Source organism: Salvelinus namaycush, chromosome 37 (genome assembly GCF_016432855.1).
Source record: "Salvelinus namaycush isolate Seneca chromosome 37, SaNama_1.0, whole genome shotgun sequence".
In the NCBI taxonomy this organism is placed as follows: Eukaryota; Metazoa; Chordata; class Actinopteri; order Salmoniformes; family Salmonidae; genus Salvelinus; species Salvelinus namaycush.
The window spans coordinates 8,779,365-8,801,862 of NC_052343.1; the positions used below are offsets into that span (position 1 = coordinate 8,779,365).

The following is a 22,498-nucleotide window of genomic DNA, read 5'->3' on the forward strand; positions in this document are numbered from 1 at the left end:
AACAAAAATAACATTTATTGTGTAACTGGGAGTCTCGTGAGTGCAAACATCTGAAGATTATCAAAGGTAAGCGATTAATTTTATTGCTTTTCTGACTTTCGTGACCAAGCTAATTTAAGGCTAGCTGTTCTTACTTTTTTGTCTAGTGATTGACACACTCACAAACGCTTGGATTGCTTTCGCTGTAAAGCATATTTTCAAAATCTGACACGATAGGTGGATTAACAACAAGCTAAGTTGTGTTTTGGTATATTTCACTTGTGATTCCATGATTATAAATATTTTTTGTATTATTTTTGAATTTGGCGCGCTGCAATTCAGCGGTTGTTTACGAAAATGATCCCGTAAAAGGGATCCGTGCGGCAAGAAGTTAAAGAGATGGGTGGGGCTGGTTTAAGAGGGTGTGAACAATGCTGAATGGGTGTAGACAAAGGAAAGCTCTCCAGTAGGTAACAAAACATTCAAAGGCCATTTTCTCAAAAGTGAGTTTACAAGTGTATCAACTTTCAAAGCAGAATGACTTTCCCATTGTTCCTCAAAAATGCAGTGTATGATATACCATTTTGTAGCTCTGAGTCTCTACTTTTTACCAACGTAAAAAAAAATTAGTTACATAAGACCGAATCCAGGTGGTGAGTCACATATCTCTATAGATGATCTGTCTACCTGGTCAAAACCACTGATACAGACCCCCCCCCTCCAGAGAAACCTAGATTCAAATAGAGGTCCTATCAATAACATTTATATAGCCAGAAATATGTATTTTTGGTTGGGGTCAAAATGACCACAAAGGAGTTGAATTTTCTAAAACAAAAGGATTTAAATGCATTAAGAACAAGCTGATTGACAAAGTCATAAAGAATTGAAGACACCACCTTTGGGCTATGAGATCTACAATATGCCTCTTGGGTCAAAATGATCCCAGTCGATAGTTTGAGAGTTACAAAGATGCTAAGATTTCTCCAGAGCTCCACTCAGGGCTCAGCATCTGTACATTGATTACTGCTGGTCCTCAGTTGAAGAGGTCCATGTAACTATTTAGAGTCTAGACATAATGCCAGCACACAATTCAAACTAACCCTGCAAATGTTCATGTAAAACCATGGGTGAGTGTTATTCTTCTCAAGTATGTGGTGCTCAATGCTGTTCGACCCTGGTTGAATCATTAGAATTGCAATAAGTGATTGCAACAACCTTTAAATCAAGCATAGCCTGCCTATTATCCTGTAAAACACAACATAATCTTAGAGCAATGAGTTTCATTTCAATCTTCACAAACAAAAACCCATCTCAGTTTAAACAATTATCCTGTAAACATATTTTGTATTCTAGAGCGTCGTCAGTCTACGCGCGTTCCAAAAAGCTTTAGCACATTCCCATCAGAACACACATAATTGAGATGTGTTAAAAGCATAAGGCAGGTTTCCCTTTAACAAAATTGTTATGGCTTGGAATGAACTAGGCAAAACTCATACCCATGTTGATTTTAGTATACTGCTGTTAAAACAAAACAATGGTATGAAGCCCATTCAAAAGCACCTGCAGAATAACAAGACAAAACTATCTCCGATATGAAAATACATAATATCTGAAGAGAGGGAGAGAGAGGTAGAGAGAGCCCTCGAACCATTGTCAGAACAACAACTGCTGAGAAAATAGGGCTCGTTCCAAAGTTTTTAATGCCTTAAATCTCTCCAAACTGCGGTCACTGTAATGTCACAGAGAGGGCGATATGCATAGTATACGGCGCTGTGAGTGACAACTGGATATTATTAATTACAATGAACTTGGTAGAAAAAATTTGCGTTAGATTAATCACGACAGACATTCTGAAATAGGTTCTCTGATTATTCAAAGCCTCAGGAGAAAAAAAATTCAACATTAATTGGCATAAGAGCCTGCTTCACTCTGGCAACTGCTGACAGACCACAAATCACCAGCTCCAAACACAGCATAAACAGTCGTTGACGTTTACTGAGGCAGAATAACTCGACATTGTTATTTCGCCCACATTGTCTTCTCTGTAATTTTAACCCTGAATCGTGTGACCTTGAATTACCATGCAATCCTGCAAACTACAGTACGAATCATACAATAGTTCACTGAATAGACTTTTGAACAGATTCTTTTACTGGATGTCTTCTTCTGTTGAACTCAGTATTCATGAGGGTTGTGTTCACTAGTAATAAAACGGAAGGAAATGTTCCCGAAACGAGGAGGTACTATCTGGAATTGTCCAATAAGAAAGGTTGATTTCTGTTTCCGTTGTAAAATATTTTGCTACACTGTGCTCTAATGAACATGAGGTCCCAGTGCTATGGATGTCTGTGTTAGCAGCTGATGATGCAGCTGTGATTGCTCCCTCTCCCTAACAAGGTGTTGGTAGCTTGGTGACCCAGGACTATTGGACCTTGAGAAGTGCTAGAGGTGCAGTTTTCTGACAGACCAATCAGCACACCGTTGTCTGGGGGAATCTGCTCAACACACACCCACATACACCCAGAGTCACAAGCGTTGGGCCAGTAACTGAAAGGTCGCTGGTTCGAATCCCTGAGCCGGCATGGTGGAAAAACCTGCTGTTCTGCCCTTGACTATGGCAGTTAACCCTCAACAACAACTGCTCCCCTGGTGCCGATGATGTGGATGTCGATTAAGGCAGCCCCCCCACACCTCTCTGATTTAGGTTAAATCCAGAAGACACACTTCAGTTGAATGCATTCAGTTGAGCAACTGATTAGCTATCCCCTTTCACACGCACACAGTTGGGGAAAACACAAATCATTGTCTCCTCTCACAAGCTGGGTGACTTGGAAGAAACCATGGAAAATTCCATTCTATTATGATAATGTTGAACAGTAATGTGAGTATGCCTGTATGCCCTGGAAAAATAGGATGTTTTCCCAACATCATACAATCTTGACATTAAGATTTGATAATCATTAGCAACGTAATCTAATCATGAAACCTTTAAACTGCTATATCTCCAACTGAGGGAAACATAAGAATAGAATTGAGCGAGGATAGAGACTAGTTGAATCTGAAAGGAAAGAGGTTCATTAGAATTTGATAATGCTTGGGGAAATGCTTAATGTTTTTGCTTCCATTGTTTGACCTTTAGTCTGTCATATTCAGGCCTGCTCTGTTTCTTCCATCTTTTTCTATTGAACAATGACCCGGAATTGTCTGCTTTTGGAGTCTGCCTTTGGAAAATTGGCCTTTCACCGCAAAGAGCTGTCAAAAACTTAAACAAACCCATCCTTTCACAAGATTAGATATGGGCAGTTTCTTATTTTTTTGCTGAAGTATTATCCTGAAAATCTTTCAATTGTTTCTCGTTTTTTTACTCTTCAAAACCCTGAGAGAAAATAACCACTTAACAAACCATGAAAGTGCGCACAGACAAGACACAGGGAGAGAGAGGGCGGGGGTAAAAGCCATTGAGCATGAAGTCAAACCTTGATCTTCATTTCATCCCTTGAAGAGGGAGGTTGAATAAGGAAACAGCCTTGAATTACAGTCTGTCTCGCTGCCTCCCTGGTCATCGGAAGAGACTGAGGGAAGTGAGCAGGCATATGCTAGTACAACACATCTCCCTCCCCTCTTCTTTACAGTGCACACAGACGATCATTTAAATCCCCTGCCATTCCCCTTTGTTGTCCACACACACACCAGGTCCACGCCAAGCGTTGTCGGGCCTTCCTCTGCAAGGCGGCCATCTTGATCGCAGTACATGCACATAGGGCCCCAGCACGGGGAGAGCTATGGAGGCCGTAAGTGAGCCGTGTGGGGCCGCCGAGACCAAGCTGTGAGAGGAAGATAACGAGACCAAGCTGTGAGAGGAAGATAACAATGGCCGCTCACTAAGCAGCGGTGACTGGCCCCCACCGTCTCCTCTGCTCTGTTTCACTGGAATTATTACAGGGGGAATTATCTGTATCAGTCCCAGGTGCATTCAAATGTACAGTAATCCCCCCCATCCGTAGCCCCCAACACCGAACAGGGCTGCTCATGGATGCACACCGTGCTCCCTTTCTCTCACCTTCTTTCTTTCTAAGACCTTAAAGCTAAGACATCTCTTAGTACGTCAGCATGTCTTTGTCGCTGTTTGACTCAAAAAACATTGTGTAAAGGGAAGAAAGTGGGAGAATTTCAGGCATTTTTTAGAAAAGACTATTGTCTGTTTGTTTTTGTCTGCTTGACTTATCTAAGCAGGGTACATTTGCTCTGTTGACAAAATATAATACAATTCTAATAACTTGATTTGGATAAGCCTTTCTGGTTACATGTGAAGGTATACTATTTGGAGCAGAATGAAATGAAATTGTCCCTCCTGTGTTCCATTGGTGTGATGACTAAACCCACATTATTCATTTTCGGTTCCTAATTGCTGGAACCTTACCTATCTTGAGACGTCCCCCCATCAATTAAATCTGTAATGAACATCCCCTGTGCCAACAATTAATCAAATTTCATCACTCGGTGAGCACCTCATCTCCTCTCATGAAAATCAATGAGGAAAAATTCCATTAAAACGCAGACTGATATACTAGCAATGAATCCAAGCAGCACAAAACCAGTGTTGGGGAAGCTACTCTGAAAATATAGTTTACCAAGTTACCAATTACTTCACACGGGAATTAAGCTACATTAAAGCTACCCTGAAGAACATGCCGTTTACTCAAAGTTACTTTGAAAGAGTTCATTACATCCAAACTATTTTGTGATAAATTATCATATGTAAATCGGAAATGTCATAGACAACAAATGGCAAGAACCGATCACTTTGGGGTTATATGTTAACAGAAGGTGTAATTTAGCCTATTAAACACAAAAACGATTTTTCACGTGAACATTTTCCAGGTCTAATGCCGAAAAAGAAAGGGAATTATTTCTTACTTCACCCATATTTGTTTTTTTGCCCAAAAAGTAGTGTGTAGTTCCAGTAGTTAGCTACACCGCTACATTGTGAAAAAGTAGTGTGTAGTTCCAGTAGTTAGCTACACCACTAAATGGTAAAAAAGTAGTGTGTAGTTCCAGTAGTTAGCTACACCACTAAATGGTGAAAAAGTAGTGTGTAGTTCCAATAGTTAGCTACACCGCTAAATGGTAAAAAGGTAGTGTGTAGTTCCAATAGTTAGCTACACCGCTACATTGTGAAAAAGTTAACTACTGAAAACACTACCTAGATTTGAAATTTGTTCAACTACCACTAAGCTACTGCAAAATGTAGTCAAATTACTAGTTGAACTGCATGTAGTTCACTACTCCCCAACACTGCGCAAAACTATGCATTTATGATATTGAATAAGTTGTTGAGTCTTTGAGACATAGATGGCATAAAGTATGCCTCGATATTATGCAAAGAACTACCTTCACAAGAGTTGTACTCAATGTACAGACTGTTTGAAGGCTTAGCTGGTGTGCCCTTCTATGTTCTGATCACTCTTTCACACTATACCTTCTGGCTTCCTTTAACCAAACACCCACTGACTTCACTCAACCAAACACCCACTCCCCTGCAGTGTTTTGTGTACCTGGGTCCAGATTCACAAACCACTTCTTACGCAAAAACGTAAAAAGATTCTTAAAAAGGTTTTGTGAATGTGGGCCCTGAACTACAATGTGAACAAGAGCTAAGAGCCATGTAAATATTTCTAATCTTGATGTCATGGAGAATGATCTTGTCTGATATTGATGTTGTTAAGGTATAGGAAACGTTGTATTGGTAGACCTGGAGCACAAAGCTACAGAAAGCAGAGCTTTGCCAATTGCAGCATTGGTGGTACAGATACGTGATGCGGTTTCATATGTGAAGTATGGCGAAGCTCTTAGGTCTTCCATATCAATAGGTGAAGTTGACAGTGTATTCAGGAAATACACTCAGTCAATGTGTTGGAAGGTGAGGTCAAACATAGATTTAACACTCCATACAGTAAAAACCATAAGCAGTAATATTAGGGACAGACAACAACAAAAATCCAGACAAAGCAAATGAAGTTGCTTTAAATGTACAAAGTTGCACAGGTCTTTTATCAGTATTTGAAAATATTCAACAATGAAAGATAAGTAATAACAATAATTCATATCAACCAGAACTATAATTAAAGTCAAAGTTTTTCCTCTTTTACAGAAACACCTGAGGGAAGCAAATGAAAAAGCAATGAAAATAATGATGTAATTAAGTCAAATAAATCACAAAAGAAACTGAAGATAAGCTAATACAGGGGACCCTTACATTCATCCAGGTCTGTACAGCAAATTCTCTCTGCATTGGACAGCAGCGATGATAGGAATAAGGATGAAATAGGAAAGCGCCGTTCACATTCCCCTCTACGGAATACATTTTAGCAAACGCTTAGCCTCAAGCCTAACTTTCCCCACTGTGGATTTGAGAGAGCCGGAGCTCTCGATGAGGGCTGTTAACTTTGGCAGGCATATTTGAGCCCAGTCATACTAAGCGACTGAGACCAGCTGTGGTGATCTTGCCTCTGGGGTGGTTGTGAGTGCTTGTGTTACAGTAGCAGGACTGACACTTGTGTTACAGTAGCAGGACTGACACTTGTGTTGGAGTCACAGAACTGACACTTGTGTCACAGTGTTACAGTAACAGGACTGACACTTGTGTTGGAGTCACAGAACTGACACTTGTGTCACAGTGTTACAGTAACAGGACTGACACTTGTGTTGGAGTCACAGAACTGACACTCGTGTCACAGTGTTACAGTAGCAGGACTGACACTTGTGTCACAGTGTTACAGTAACAGGACTGACACGTGTGTTTTAGTCACAGGACTGACACTTGTTCTACAGTGTTACAGTAACATGACTGACACTTGTGTTACGGTGTCGGTCACAGGACTGACACTCGTTCTATAGTATTACAGTCACAGGACTGACACTCATTCTATAGTGCTACAGTAACAGGACTTACACTTGTGTTACAATAACAGGACTGACAGTTGTGTTAAAGTCACAGGACTGACACAATGTGAAGTTATGCTCTGAAAGGCAGTGTCCAGGAGGATTCAACACAGACTTGGCCTGATGAAAATATGTCACCAGTATTGTACTCGAAACAAATTATAAGGACAAAGAATTTATAAAAATGGGCCCTGGACATGTAAGACACTCCCTCTCTCCAACAACATCTTCAGTTTTCAATTTGTCCCATGCCTGTTATTATTCATTTAACCTGTTTCTGCAAGGAAACTCTGAATAAACAATCCTTTTCAAGGTGGATTTTGAGTATTACATTTCACAATTGTCTATACATTTAATATTCAACACCATTCAACCCTCCCTATTAGTCTGTCATCTTACTCTTAGTCAAATCTCACCACAAAGATGATGTGTTAAGGGAATTATGAGGGGGTGAACAAAAAAACAAACAACTTTGGTCAAAGAGACAGAGAAAAAAGCCAGAAAAAAAAAGCAATGACAAGATCAAGTGAAATCATTAATTGATTGCGGTGAAAAAACGGAATCAAAGCAAAAGCTCAGTGGTTCTCTCTCTCTCTCGCTCACAATATGGCCCATAATACAGCACTCTTCCCATTACATTTGGGTCTGCAAGATACTCTTGGTTTCCTCACAGAGGAAAGAAGGAAAGAAAAAAAGGTGCTCTTTTCATGAAAATCATGTTCGTCCTGATTGTCCACAGAAAGTAACGCCGGCAGGAAGTAGTCCTGACCCGGCTCAAGATTATACAATCACAGCGTATACGACAAGATCCTTTACTGGAAAGGAATTGAGAGTCTGTGACAGGGCCCAAGGGACGTTGGCCCTGCATTTTGTTGCGGTGTTGTTACCTGTGTGTAATGTTGTCTATGTGTGGGTCTATGTGTGTGTTTTGTGTGCATGTGATGTAACAATACGTGTTACTCTGTGTCTGTATCCAGGTGAGTTGTGCAGTGGTTGTACAGTAGGTTGCTACTCCGAGGTTGTCTTGTCGTGTGTCCCTCCCTCCCCCTGTAGGCAGCTCTTGCGGACAACGGGCAAGGGGTGAGCTTCCGTGTTGAACACCCAGTCCTCCAGAGGCAGCAGGTCATCGTCAGAGAAGAGCAGGTATAGATACCTGAGAGGGACAAACAGAGTCAGTGTCTGGGGAAACGAACGGCTACAATAAAGGATTGGCTGGCTAGTTTTCTCCTAGACTACGGGTATCTAAACAAATACATCATGGCTATAATGCTATTGTATGAGCCAATAAAACATGTTTTAGTCATGGTTGGGCAGTGATAGATTTATTACTGATGTAACGACATGACATTCTTTGCTTTTGTAAAACAAGTCTCTTTTGTAATGTCTCACAACTATTGAATGAATTATTGACGAATACAATACATGATGAACAACAGCAAGGTGAAGCGTGTGCTTTATCTAAAGCTTGTCTGGAGATTTCCCCCCCCCCCAAAAAAAATCTAAATTAGAATTCATCTTATCTCTCGTGAAAAGATTTAGTATAAAACACAGCTTTCTCCATTTTCCCACCAATGTTTTCAAGGGTTCTTTCTCTAAGGGGGCCCAGACGACGCTCACACGTTCCTCACGGTCTGAAACAACATCACTATGTGGATTGTCCACATCACTTAACCAGCCCATCACAAACGGAGTCTGAGAGGGGGCTAGATGGAGTCTTTCAGCTGAATCTAAATGGGAATTCCTCAATGTCTATTCCTTTCATGATAAGGTTTGTCTGTAAATGTTGAAATGAAGATACTGTGCTTGAGTGCACTCAATATATTGTGTGAATATCTTAGACTAATGTGAGTGTTCTCATGATAGGCAGACCAGTCAACAGGGTGGAAAGTGTAAACCATAGCTAACGAGAAAACATTTCTTCATGCTTTAGAGTCTAAGCCAGGGAGTCTAAGCCAGGTGGGTGGGGGTTCTAAGCTAACGTATGGAATTGTTTTAAGATGGTCATACCAAGGATCATTTATCTATTTGATATCAAGTTTTAGGACCCTTTAAGGTATAAAAATAAAACTATTATTTGATGAAACATTGAATTTAGCCTTACTGCTATTAGCCCATTGAAATGCATTGAATAACAGCTTCATACATGGATAAACAAACAGATAGTTCCCCCAAAAATCTAAAGGAAGTTTGTTCTGAACTGTCTATCCTATATCTGAGAGATAAGGAAGATCAGGAATGATTTTCTTTTCTTGTGAGGCTTGTGGGCGTCCTAGAGCAGAACAACCAACATGTAGTCTCATCTTCCCATCGAGGGGTCAAACTACTACAGACGTTTTCGTGAGAAGACAGATTTCTCGGGATGTCTCATGGTCTGACAAACCCCGCTCTAGCTCTACCACCTTTCACCGGAGATGCGGAAGGGCGACATCGGTGGATGCAGTGGATTGAGAAGCAGCCGGTGAAAAAAGATATCTCGAGCTTAAACTAACAGATTTTGATGGGGATTCTTGTATTATGCTAATTCGATCGACTCTAGGGGGCTTTAAACTGCAATTGCCATTTACTTCTTACTACTTCTCAGAAACTGTAAATGCCACTTACACTTAGTGGAAGAAGCTCTGTACCCGTTTACAAATCAAAAAAAGCTAAGTGTTTGCTGGTATATTCTCAGTAGCGGGGGGATGTTGACTTTGCCGTGTTAGACTTACTTGAGTGTCTCGGAGAGGAAAAAGCTTTGTTGCATGTTATCGTGGCTGACTGTCTGGGCGTACACGTCTCGGATCCCAGAGAAACCAGCTTCGACTCTGCAGTGTTGCTCCAGAGCCTGGGGAGAAGAATAGAAAGAAGAGAGCAGGAGGGATGTTAATGTCAAAATGGACATGTACTATACCAGTAGTTAGCCAATGGGCACAGACAGTATCTTCCTACCTATCGACGTAATGACTGCAATTCATATCAAATCAAACTTCCAGTAGTAGGACTGCAGCTCTCAAGTACTGGAGTTGCGCAACCCTAATAAGGGAACGTAAGGTTGTTTACGGAGAGCCAGAGACAGATGCGTCAACCTCGTACCGGGGCCTCAAACACCAGCTTTTACCTCACAGCACACTTCACCTCGTACGACACCAAACACAAAGCCTACTTACATTAAGGTCTTGTCTGGGGCACCGTATACAATATTCAACGGCATCCAGTAGCACGAGTGAGAACAAGAGTTTGGGGTTGAGGTGGTGAATGGGGGCAGAGCTAATAACGTGGCTCCCAACCCCCTTAGCCGTTGCCATGGGGGTCGGGATGATAGATTTAGCATTCATGCTGTGTGATCAGACTGACACATGCATTAATTATGGGGCACAAAGGTTGACAAAACTCACACTTTGCTTCTTCTCGTGCAGATGCAACAGTAAGAACAGGGGTCTGTGTTAATTATGGTGCATTAGTCTGCTTTTGTCAAGGGGCAGTAATATGCTAATCAGCCTGGCTAGTTCTGCCCTCACACTGCCTTGACAGATGTAGCATCGAAGGACCTTGACCATGTTCAATTATATGTACTGTACATTAGTTCCTCGAGAGAATACGCATGGACAGAGACCAGTACAGATGTCAGATCTCAATTTGAACCCGTTTGTCGCAGGAGGAAAATCTGATTTAAAAAAAAAATCTATTGTTTTATTATATGTCGAAGGAAAGCAACAGGTATAATAAATGGTTGGTTTTCTCAGTGCCTATGTGGTCCAACGGTTACAGCCACTAACCCCGGCACACATATGCCAGAGTCGGCATGGCTTCGAATCCGGCACACTACCCTTTGACTCATGGATGAATGTCTTTTTTTAACGCATTAATTCCACGTGTTTACAGGATTCATTCCGCAGGGTTACAGCACAGCTGTCAAACTCATTCCACGGAAGGCCGAGTGTCTGTGGGTTTTCGCTTCTCACTTGATTGACGAATTAAGGTCACCAATTAGTAAGGAACTCTTAAATGAAAGGAAAAAATTCAAAACTGCAGACACTAGGCCCTCCATGGAATGAGTTCGACAGCCCTGGGTTACAGGGTTAAAACCGAAACAACTCGAAGGTTAACAGTTTGGGGTAGGCAACCCTATTCCTGGAGAGCCGCAGTGTATGCTGGTTTTTGATTTAACCGACCTGGAAGACCAGGTGTGTTGAATTTAGTCAATCACTGAACTGATCAATTAGCTCAGTTTGTCAGTTCAGAGATTGACTAAATTCAACACACACGGTTGGTATTGTAATCAGAACAACTTAGTCCTTTTTGAACAGAAGGGCGATGTATCTATTTGACAAACATTCCGTGCAATAGAAATAAAGTTTATAACCGTTTACCACGGCAAATCTACTATGGCAATTTACCCTACACTGTATGAATGTAAACTGTTGGTGTAGCCTATTGTTATTATTTTATTTGTTTCCTATTCATCTTATCCAAAAGTGTCTGGTATGGTCATTTCTTATCAAGGTCAGGGGTCAAATATCCCTGGAATAATATTTGAAATGTGTAACTAAATCAAGTCAATCTGGGGATTGAGTTATTTGTGCCAGAAAGACGTGGTAGGCTGACATGGTAGGCCTATATGTGAGCGCTGAAGGCAGCGACCCTAACAGCTAGACCACCTCAGGCCACGACCGAACTCAATTCTGACCTTAGGATACACTTGACACTTGTATGTCGTAACCTAGTGTAGACCAATATTTATCTTGTGTTATTAAGCTATATAAAACGACAGTTGATGTGATTGGCTGCATTTCAGATACATTTTTGTACATTTGAATGTTACAGTAATAGGACCTAGGCATAGAATTTAAGCGAGCGAGAGAGAAAATGATTTCGATAGCAAGCCCTGATCCAAATGACTCGACTGCCCCCACATGCAGAAAAGATAACTGCTGTTTTTCGGGGACTCATTTGAATTTCCTGATGCAGCAGGAAAATTCTCTGCCACAAGAGTGATCAAGTTAAGATCCGACATCTGTACGTGGGATATGTCTCTACTGAGGTTTTGAATCATATTTCAACAACACATTCCAGAATCCCGGTTTTATTGTTCTTTACACATCCTTGTTAAATGCACTTTAAGGATAAGCGCCAGATCTCCACTCAGTTTAAACTGCTAATCAAAGTGTAACAAATAAAACCAGAAGATATTTTGGAGATTAAGCACCAGAGTAATAAGTCATTCGTTTAGTGACATTGTGAAGACTGTGCAACGTTAACGTTTGTGTGACTCACCTCCACTGCCTCCCAGCCCCACTCCCGGTACTTGGGGTCATGGGTCAACCTCCACATGTACATGTAGCTCTCGATGACCTCCGGCCGCAGGATGTAGTATCTGTCACTCAGTCTGGTTGCTGTGGCTTCCGCCCCGCCGTCGAATCGGAATGCCTCGGGCCCTAATTTCGTAGCTAAAGGGAGATTAGAGAGACACAGAGTGAACAGATCACTTTAAAAAAAACCTGGGGGATGATTTATTTCAGTCAATTTATTTTTAAGTTAATAGTTTGTTCAATCAGTCTTCTGAGGTACTGAAACAAATCAAAACTAATCACATAGCTGTGGGTGAATTAGCAACGCACTATAAATACTATAGCCCTCGCACAGAATCGGGATTCCGACATTACGCTCTAAAAAGTCATTGAAAATGAGCTCTACAATAAAGACCTGTTCCCCAGTTGGTCTTGTAACCCAGATGGTCTACACATTCTGTCTCTGTTAGCCGGCTGCCACTCTGGAAGGCCATAGTGACAGCATGTGATCAGGATTCCCATCTACAGTAGCACAATGGTTGCTATTCTGGGTAGAAATGTATTTTACATTTGGAGTTCAGGTTAAGACCATTGGCATGGCAACATTTCACATTCTGAATCTCAATCAGGACGAGTGTGTATTACTACGTATGTCACATGACGCATGTTTAACATATTGTGTTTTTTCCCCCAAACCGTAGTAGGATATTTGCCAGGTGGTTTGCAAAACCCTTACCAAAAAAAACACGTCAAATTTGCATTTTCACATGTGAAATCACACACACGTTGAGCTTAAATTTCACATGTGAAACCATATTTTCACATGTATTACATTTAGAGTTCACATGTTAACGCGTGAAGAGAATAACATGTTTCACCTCACATGTGAATAGTCATTTGGAATATCGGATATGCAGTTATATTTCACATGTGGAATTGCAAGTTCACATGTGGGGTTGAAATAATGTTATTCCCCTCACATGCGAAAAGATGGTGTTACATGTTGCAGTAGCAAAGCTTCCACTGGTGGAATTAGGGTGACCACATGTAAAAAGCCCAAATGTGGGACAAGGGAACGATTTTGCAGGACTATCGCGGAACAGTGGACAGAATTTTAAAAAATCTTACAGGTTAATGGATCACGTTCAAATGGGGACATAGTTCTGCTGTATGAAGGTCACTGCCGGTTAAAGGGGCAATCCTTAGTAAGTACATCCATTTTTGTACTTACTCACTGTAGTCACAACATCCATCTGGCAGGAGAGGAATGAGAGCAGCAATGGCAGCAGTGGCATTTCACTCCTTGACATCATCACCTTTCTATTTCAGTACACACGACCGACTCTAACTTTCTCAACTCTTTTAAGGACAGAGAGCCCATCTGTCTTTTGAACTATTGACTGTTTTATGTTTCTATACATCAACCTTCATCTCCTCCCCAACAGCGAGGCACATTAGCCAATGACGGAAAACTTTCAGACATTTTCTCTCGTGTCTGAATCGATATAGGGATGTAAAGATGGTGCTGGAGGGTAGGGCTGCCGTCTTAACGGCTCTTAACCAACCATGCTATTTAAAAAAAAATGTTTTGCGTTGTTCGTAACTTGTTTTGTACATAATGTTGCTGCTACCTAAAAGTGCTTCTGGACATCAGAACTGGGATTACTAACCTCAAATTGGAGAAGGATTTCTTCTTCAATGAGTCAGACGCGAGGGATATACTACAGACACCCGACCAGGCCCAGATCCCCGTGATTCGCTGGAAAAGGAAACGTAGGTTTCGCGGAAAGAGATCAGGATGCCTTGTGAGGATCAGGCAATAAGTGCCTAATCTGCCCTTGCCTTCTGTTCTGCTAGCTAATGTTCAATCGCTGGAAAATTTATGGGACGAACTTTAAAGCGCGTATATCCTACCAATGGGACATTAAAAACTGTAATATCTTATGTTTCACCGAGTCGTGGCTGAACGACGACATTAAGAACATACAGCTGGCGGGTTATACACTCTATCGGCAGGATAGAACAGCAGCCTCTGGTAAGACACGGGGCAGGGGCCTATGCATATTTGTAAACAATAGCTGGTGCAGTCTCGAGGTTTTGCTCACCTGAGGTAGAGTATCTCATTATAAGCTGTAGACCACACTATCTACCTAGAGAGTATTCATCTGTATTTTTCGTAGCTGTCTACATACCACCACAGACCGAGGCTGGCACAAAACCACACTCAATGAGCTGTATTCCGCCATAAGCAAACAGGAAAATGCGCTCCTAGTGGCCGGGGACTTTAATACAGGGAAACTTAAATCAGCTTTACCTCATTTCTATCAGCATGTTAAATGTGTAACCAGAGGGAAAAAAATTCTAGACCACCTTTACTCCCTCACCCTCCATTTGGCAAATCTGACCATAACTCGATCCTCCTGATTCCTGCTTGCAAGCAAAAATTAAAGCAGGAAGCACCAGTGACTCGGTCTATAAAAAAAGTGGTCAGATGAAGTAGATGCTAAACTACAGGACTGTTTTGCTAGCAAAGACTGGAATATGTTCCAGGATTCTTCAGATGGCATTGAGGAGTACACCACATCAGTCATTGGCTTCATCAATAAGTGCATCGAGGACTTCGTCCCCACAGCGACTGTACGTACATACCCCAAACAGAAGCAATGGATTACAGGCAACATTCACACTGAGCTAAAGGCTAGAGCTGCCACTTTAAAAGGAGCGGGACTCTAACCCGGAAGCTTATAAGAAATCCCGCTATGCCCTCCGAAGAACCATCAAAAGGGCAAAGTGTCAATACAGTACTAAGATCGAATCATACTACACCGGCTCCAACGCTTGTCGGATGTGGCAGGGCTTGCAAACTATTACAGACTACAAAAGGGAAGCACAGTCGAGAGCTGCCCAGTGACACGAGCCTACCCTACGAGCTAAATAACTTCTATGCTCGCTTCGAGGCAAGTAACACTGAAACATGCATGAGAGCATCAGCTGTTCCGGATGACTGTGTGATCATGCTCTCCGCAGCCAATGGGAGTAAGATTTAATTGGATTTGATTTGACCTTTAAACAGGTCAACATTCACAAGGCGGCTGGGCCAGACGGATTACCAGGACGTGTACTCTGAGCATGCGCTGACCAACTGGCAAGTGTCTTCACTGACATTTTCAACCTCTCCCTGTCTGAGTCTGTAATACCAACATGTTTCAAGCAGACCACCATAGTCCCTGTGCCCAAGATCACTAAGGTAACCTGCCTAAATGACTACCGACCTGTAGCACTCACGTCTGTAGCCATGAAATGCTTTGATAGGCTGGTCATGGCTCACATCAACACCATTATCCCAGAAACCATAGACCCACTCCAATTTGCATACCAAACCAACAGATCCACAGATGATGCAATCTCTATTGTACTCCACACTGCCCTTTCCCATCAGGACAAAAGAAACACCTATGTGAGAATGATATTCATTGACTACAGCTCAGCGTTCAACACCATAGTGCCCTCAAAGCTCATCACTAAACTAAGGAACCTGGGACTAAACACTTCCCTCTGGATCCTGAACTTCCTGACGGGCCACCCTCAGGTGATAAGGGCAGGTAACAACACATCTGCCACGCTGATCCTCAACACGGGGGCCCCTCAGGGGTGCGTACTCAGTCCCCTCCTGTACTCCCTGTTCACTCATGACTGCACGGCCAGGCACCACTCCAACACCATCATTAGGTTTGATGATGACACAACAGCGGGACAGTAGGCCTGATCACCGACAACGACGAGACAGTCTATAGGGAGGAGCCCTGACCATGTCGTGCAAGGACAACAACCTCTCCCTCAACGTGATCAAGACAAAGGAGATGATTGTGGACTACAGGAAAAGGAGGACCGAGCACGCCCCCATTCTCATCGACGGGGCTGTAGTGGAGCAGGTTGAGAACTTCAAGTTCCTTGGCGTCCACATCACCATCAAACTAACATGGTCCAAGCACACCAAGACAGTCATGAAGAGGGCACGACAAAACCTATTCCTCCTCAGGAGACTGGAAAGATTTGGCATGCGTCCTCAGATCGTCAAAGGTTCTATAGCTGCACCATCGAGAGCATCCTGACTGGTTGCATCACTGCCTGGTATGGCAACTGCTTGGCCTCCGACCGCAAGGCACTACAGAGTGCGTACGGCCCAGTACATCACTGGGGCCAAGCTTCCTGCCATCCAGGACCTCTATACCAGGCGGTGTCAAAGGAAGGCCCTAAAAATTGTCAGAGACTACAGCCACCCTAGTCATAGACTGTTCTCTCTGCTACCGCACGGCAAGCGGTACCAGAGCTCCAAGTCCAGGTCCAAGAGGCTTCTAAACAGCTTCTATCCCCAAGCCATAAGACTCCTGAACAGCTAATCAAATGGCTACCCAGACTATTTGTATTGCCCCCCCCCCATGCTGCTGCTACTCTCTGTTATTATCTATGCAAAGCCACTTTAATAACTCTACCTACATGTACATAATTACAACAATTACCTCGACTAACCTGTGCCCCCGCACATTGACTCTGTACCAGTACTCCCTATATATAGCCACGCCATTGTTACTGCTGCACTTTAATTATTTGTTATTCTTATCTCTTACTTTTTGGGGGGGATTTTCTTAAAACTGAATTGTTGGTTAAGGGCTTGTAAGTAAGCATTTCACTGTTGTATTCGGTGCATGTGACAATTAAAATTTGATTTGGCTAGAAGACGGGGGCCAGCCGGCCCTGTTGTGTTGATGGCACAGATCCAGACAGCAGAGAGGAGCAGCAGAAGGAGAGACCCTTTTAACCTCCTTTCTCACTCCAAAGGCATATCCAATCCAACAGAAGCTAAGAGGCTCGGAAGTGAAATATTGAGCAGCCCTCTAATGAGAAGGGGAAAAAAATGAAAAGCAGAGGATGGCAATATAAAGGAGGAGGTGCCTTTTGGGTGGGGAGATCAAAAGTCTTCTAAGTATATCGAGAAACCTGTTATGCGATGAGTCGCATCAGCTGTATTTTCAGGATGAAACTGGTCTGCTCACCTTGTGGTGGAAACACCCAAAATTGATTCCCGAATAATATATTTCAGTTAAGTTTCAAGGCCGAAGACGAGAAATCAAGTTCAAGCGAGTTTTTTCCCCCAAAAGTGAACACAACTCATCTTTTTTTCTCTCAGTCTTTTAGATTTCCTCGAGTTCATTCTCCATCCAGACAGTGCACAGTAAATAAAGGATAGTTGAAACATTTTGGGTTGAATTGACTCTACTGGGAGTGTTCTTAACCCTCGGGAGTGATACGCTCCCTGGAGTTAGTGTTGATAACTGGAGTTGATTGGGACACAGTACTTTTACTTCCATTAAGAGTAACCATAATGTGACACAATAAATATTTAAATAAGGCTTTATACCCTTATAACTCAAAGGAAGTAAACTGAAGGAGACATTTACTCTGCTGGAGTTGATTATTATTTTCAATTATTTTTTTATACTGAAAAGAATAAAATGGCAATTAGAGTTAAATTTAAGCAACTCTTTGCGAGTTGGATATTTACTCCATTTAGTGTAATTTTAACTTACAAAATATGAACACCATGACCAGAATAGTTAACAATATAAATAGTTAGAATAATTTTAACTATATATATACCATATAAACCCCAAAATAGTGTAAAATGAACTGTGTGTGTGGAATCTCATCAAGACTGGAGGATCTTGGGCTTGTTTGATCTTTGGCCTGTGGTCTCTGTGAGACTCTCATTCTCTGGTTACTTTTTACAAATGACAGACATCTTGGTCTTTTCTCCATTCTGAATCACCACTGACTGCCTTCAAATTATTACTGCTTTCAAAAGAGGTCTGGTAGGACAGCATGAGTGCACATTGAAGTGTCGAAAGATGATAAAGAATAATTTGGAATAACTTGTGCTCCTCACACCAGAGACATGAGGTTCTGCAGCTACCTGTAGCTGCCAGCTAGGAGTGATTCTCTGGTTTATTCAGGGGGAAATTAAATGTAAATTGTCTGCAGATTGTTTTTATTTGCAATATGACTCAATCTCTCCCTGACGAAGGCCATGCAGCCGAAACGCTTCAGAGTTTTAAATCTCTGTTTCCATTGAACATGCCATACAAATAAAGGCATTTTAATTCATTATATGAAGAGTGACTTGGTCCCCCATTCTTTTTGATGACCAATTTACCTCTTTTACCAAAGAGAACCTTCTATGTACAAAAACCTACTATGATCTTTATATTTTGATATTTTTCTGGGGGTCACCAAATTCCTTCACTTAACAAGATAGTCTAACAGCATTGTAATTTCACTGACTTGATAATGTCCTGCACAATAACAGGAAACGCTATAATTGCTCTGAATACACAGAGCAACATCCAGCCATTGGATATCCAATATCCTTAAATACTCATCTCATACTGTACCTGTCCTTGGTCACACAGATGTCCTATACTCAATGCCTTCCCAGTCCTACTCACCAGATCTACTATAGCTCTCGTGGCAGGTGTGTGTAATCTCTGCAGCCAGGTCCAGGTAGTGCTGTCTCTTCTCTGGAGCTCCGTCGTCTGCTCCGATCACCACCATGCCCCCGGAGAAGCAGGCCAGGTGGCCCATCTTGTGGTCCAGGATGCCCCCCCTCCACTCCGCCATGTAGGTCAGCCCACCAGGGGACTTCTGCACCAGGTTAGCCTCGATAGCCTGGGGGACGATTGACATTTATAAATGGGTGAGACACAGATAAATCTATATTAATTGACTGCAGCATTTTTTCAACTCTGTGTTGCTCTGAATCCTGCTGGAACTGTGATGGGGAAACATGGTTAGCATTTATACTAGCCTGGTGGGGGGGGGGGGGGGGGGGGGGGGGGGGGGGGGACCAAGAAAACATACACAGACAAACCTCCACTCACATACAGTAGAATACAGCTTTCTACCTTAGAAATAGAACCCAGGCGTTTTATTCTAGTCATTCTATATGTATGATTTCAACTCTGTGTGTTCTGAATGCTTCTGTTACTCTGAAACTGAGATGGTGAAACACTGACAATAAAAAAAAAAGACCGCAATTGTTTTTCAATTTAAATCTGATCTAGGAACAAATTCTGGAGAAGCAATTGGAAGGTCTGGAATACAGTTCTATCTACAGCACAGGTGCCATGGCAGTGCTGGGATGTCAGCTGCTTCCATTTGTGTGTACCCAAGTTGTTGTAGGGCTTCTTCTATCAACAATGTTCTGTGGATGCATGTTTTGTAGACCTACTATCTATGCACATTGCCAATGTGAACAACGTGTCCATATTGGTTAGTGTGTCTACATTTATGTATGGAATTATTTATACATCCTATAACACATTCTATTCTGATTCCAGGAGAGAGGTGGAAACAAAGGAGAGATAGAGGGATGGAGAGAGAGGGGGAGTGCGAAACAGAGAGAGAGAAACAGGAGAGAGACTTGAAGTTTCTCCCACCCCTGTTGCAATGTCTCCTGCCAGAGTTTGTCTTTCTTTGGAAAGTCAGGAAACAGAGTAAGCTCTCTCTCTCTCTCTATCTGATATATATATACAATGCATAGCATAAACGTTGATGAAATGGCCAATCCACTGCCTAGATAGCTGAAACAAGTTAATCTTGCTTCTAGCGCATAAGACATTGATCCCCGACATTATCATTTTTATGGGTGGCACCAGCGGGAATCAAACCCGCGATCCTAAAACCTAGCAAGCATTTCTTACTAGCTACGCTTGAGAGCATTATACAAACACAAACAATATGGCTATGGTGTGATACCAGAAAACTATAACTATTTTAAATACCAGGCCACAGGAGAGAGATTGTCTATAATTAATGTATTTGCCTCTGGCTTGACCCTCCAATGAGCAAATAGTCTCATCAGCCTAAAAGACTAGTGTCAATGGTATTTAAGGAGAAGATATTGTGCTAATTAATGGCTGAGGGATTAGGTGTGCGTGTGTGGAGGAGGTTGTGTGTGTCGTGCCATGTTTGTGAGTGTGTATGTGTGGTGTGTGAGTGTGAGTGTGTGTTTGTGTGTGTGTGTGTGTGTGTGTGTGTGTGTGTGTGTGTGTGTGTGTGTGTGTGTGTGTGTGTGTGTGTGTGTGTGTGTGTGTGTGTGTGTGTGTGTGTGTGTGCGTGTGTGCGCGTGTGTGTGTGTGTGCCCGTGTGCGCGCGTGTGTGTGCAGGCTTGCTTGTGTCTGCTTTATGACAGAGCCGTGGGGTAATGGAGCCTTGTCCTTCACTCAGCACTCCACAGTACACAGTTTGCTATGTGCTGATGGTGATTATTACTGTATGCGTGTGTTAGTTCATGTGCATGTTTGCGTGTATGTTTGTGACTTTGTGTGCACACGCACACGTGTGTGCATGTGTCGTGTGTGTGTTTGTGCATCACAGGTTGCTGATACTTGTTATGTAATACTGTAAAAGTATACCGAATTCTAAAGCTACAGCAATAACAGACCCCAGTCCTCCTTTCCGTTGTTCCCTCCATCCATATAGCCTGCCATATTGCATATATCAATTCACAACAGTGCCTGCTGAGATAGAGCGGCCCCCTGACGACAGCAGTAGGTCCCTCTCTGTGCGCTATATGGCATTTCTCCTACCTCCAGAGCACTGTAGTACATCGTCTTAGCCTCCTCATCCGTCTTGTCTGACATCAGATATGATTTGATCAGATACTCGTAGAAGCTATCCCCCAGGCCGCCAATGGAAACGTGATCTGGGAGAGGAAAAGGAGAGACATCTGACATTATCTCCACACGGGGGGGGGTCTTTTTCACAAACATTACTCTGCAGTCTCACAGGCAGGCGACCTTGGGTTTACTAAACCCAATAACCAATGAGTCAAATAGAATCAGAGTATACGTGGGAATCTCTTGTGGGGTATGAAAGACTGACTGATTTGTAGATTCATACTCTGGAGTAGCCTTAGCACAGAAAATAGCATTGTCATTATGGCTAGCTTATCACGTACCCACACAGTTGTGGTTTTAATTGAAATAAAAATGATAATTGGTTAGTACAACTTCAGATATTATTTTTTTCCCCCTCCCACTCAATTTCATGCTAATTTAACAACTCTGGATAAGATACCGGGTTGGAGACGTTTTTGTGCGCTCACACATCCACACACACATCCATGCAGGCACGCACGCACGCACGCCCACCCTCCACACCACACACTCCTACACACTGTGAAAGGTTATCACACAGCGTTCTGTTAGCCCTTGACAACAGAACACCAGAGACTGTGGGAGAGGTCTGTGTGAATCCGTGCTTTCTGCTCTGTGCCCCATGTACCCATGCTGACAAAAACACAGGCCGGACTGAACACCCATCTCCCTCTCCTTCCTCTCCTCCTTATCTACCTGCTTCATTAACCATTCACCCACAACAACAATTATCCCCATAATCAGCCAGATTAGGACTTCCAGGCCCACATCTTCAGATGCCATCTCGGCATCTCCCATTCCTCTGCCCTTCAGATGAACCGGAAAAGATTCAATTTCCCGACGTAATTGGATTCATTATTATTTGAATAACCCAGAGCGAGGCGATATACAGCACTGCTTGAGACTGACATTGCTACTGAAAGAAAGAAAGGCAGAAAAAGGGATGGATGACAAGGAGGCTCCAAAGGATGTAAATAGGAGCGCTCCTGCAAGGTCGGAGGACTGTGTAGAAAGTCAGAAGGTCAGTTCACGGACGACTACAGGGTAATAATATGGAATTGGAAAAAGTATGGAAAAAGTCTACGATTTGCCTTTGACTGGGTTAACCAAGGACGTTCTTTACTGCTGTACTACAATTACAAAGGAGGTGCTTGTATAGTGGCAAAAGCTTTCCTGTGGATACAGTAAGTGAAGTGTGGTGATGGAAATTAAGCTAGCCTGCTAGCCAGATAGCACTTTTTAGACCAGGCTAGTGGAAAATGTGGAGTGAAATCTTGTCTTCCCAAAAATGTTTTACCTTTGGCTAGTAGAATGCCACTCAGGCTGTCTAGTAGACATTCCAGTCTACTAGTGTGGCTGGCCAGTGCCCTTATGTTCCATGATAATACTATAATAATGTGTATCTCCTTCGGTGGAGACCAGTACTCACGTTGGACCCAGTTGCCACTGACGGGACTCAAGAAGTTAGGATAGAGACCGTGAGGCTTCTCAATTTTGTTCAACAGCTTTCGGATATTCATAACCTGCAACACCACACAGTAAAAAACACATTAGCTCTGAACAAAAAATCTTTCTGTAAACTAAAAATAACTGTAG

At 42.5% G+C, this 22,498-nt stretch overlaps 1 protein-coding gene across 4 annotated transcripts in view; it reads right to left on the minus strand.

Moving 5' to 3' along the window:
- Positions 1-5,992: 5,992 nt before the first annotated feature.
- Positions 5,993-22,498, minus strand: part of LOC120031345 (mannosyl-oligosaccharide 1,2-alpha-mannosidase IC-like) — a 205,041-nt gene continuing 188,535 nt past the window's right edge. For all 4 annotated transcript variants that reach the window (XM_038977051.1, XM_038977052.1, XM_038977055.1 and 1 more), the window contains exons 7-12: positions 22,332-22,425; positions 20,834-20,949; positions 18,692-18,911; positions 12,175-12,347; positions 9,630-9,745; positions 5,993-8,074 (exon numbers count right to left, since the gene is read on the minus strand). In XM_038977051.1, the coding sequence (XP_038832979.1) occupies positions 7,930-8,074; positions 9,630-9,745; positions 12,175-12,347; positions 18,692-18,911; positions 20,834-20,949; positions 22,332-22,425 (864 nt within the window). In that variant the 3' untranslated portion in view covers positions 5,993-7,929. The remainder of the gene's footprint in view (positions 8,075-9,629; positions 9,746-12,174; positions 12,348-18,691; positions 18,912-20,833; positions 20,950-22,331; positions 22,426-22,498) is intronic.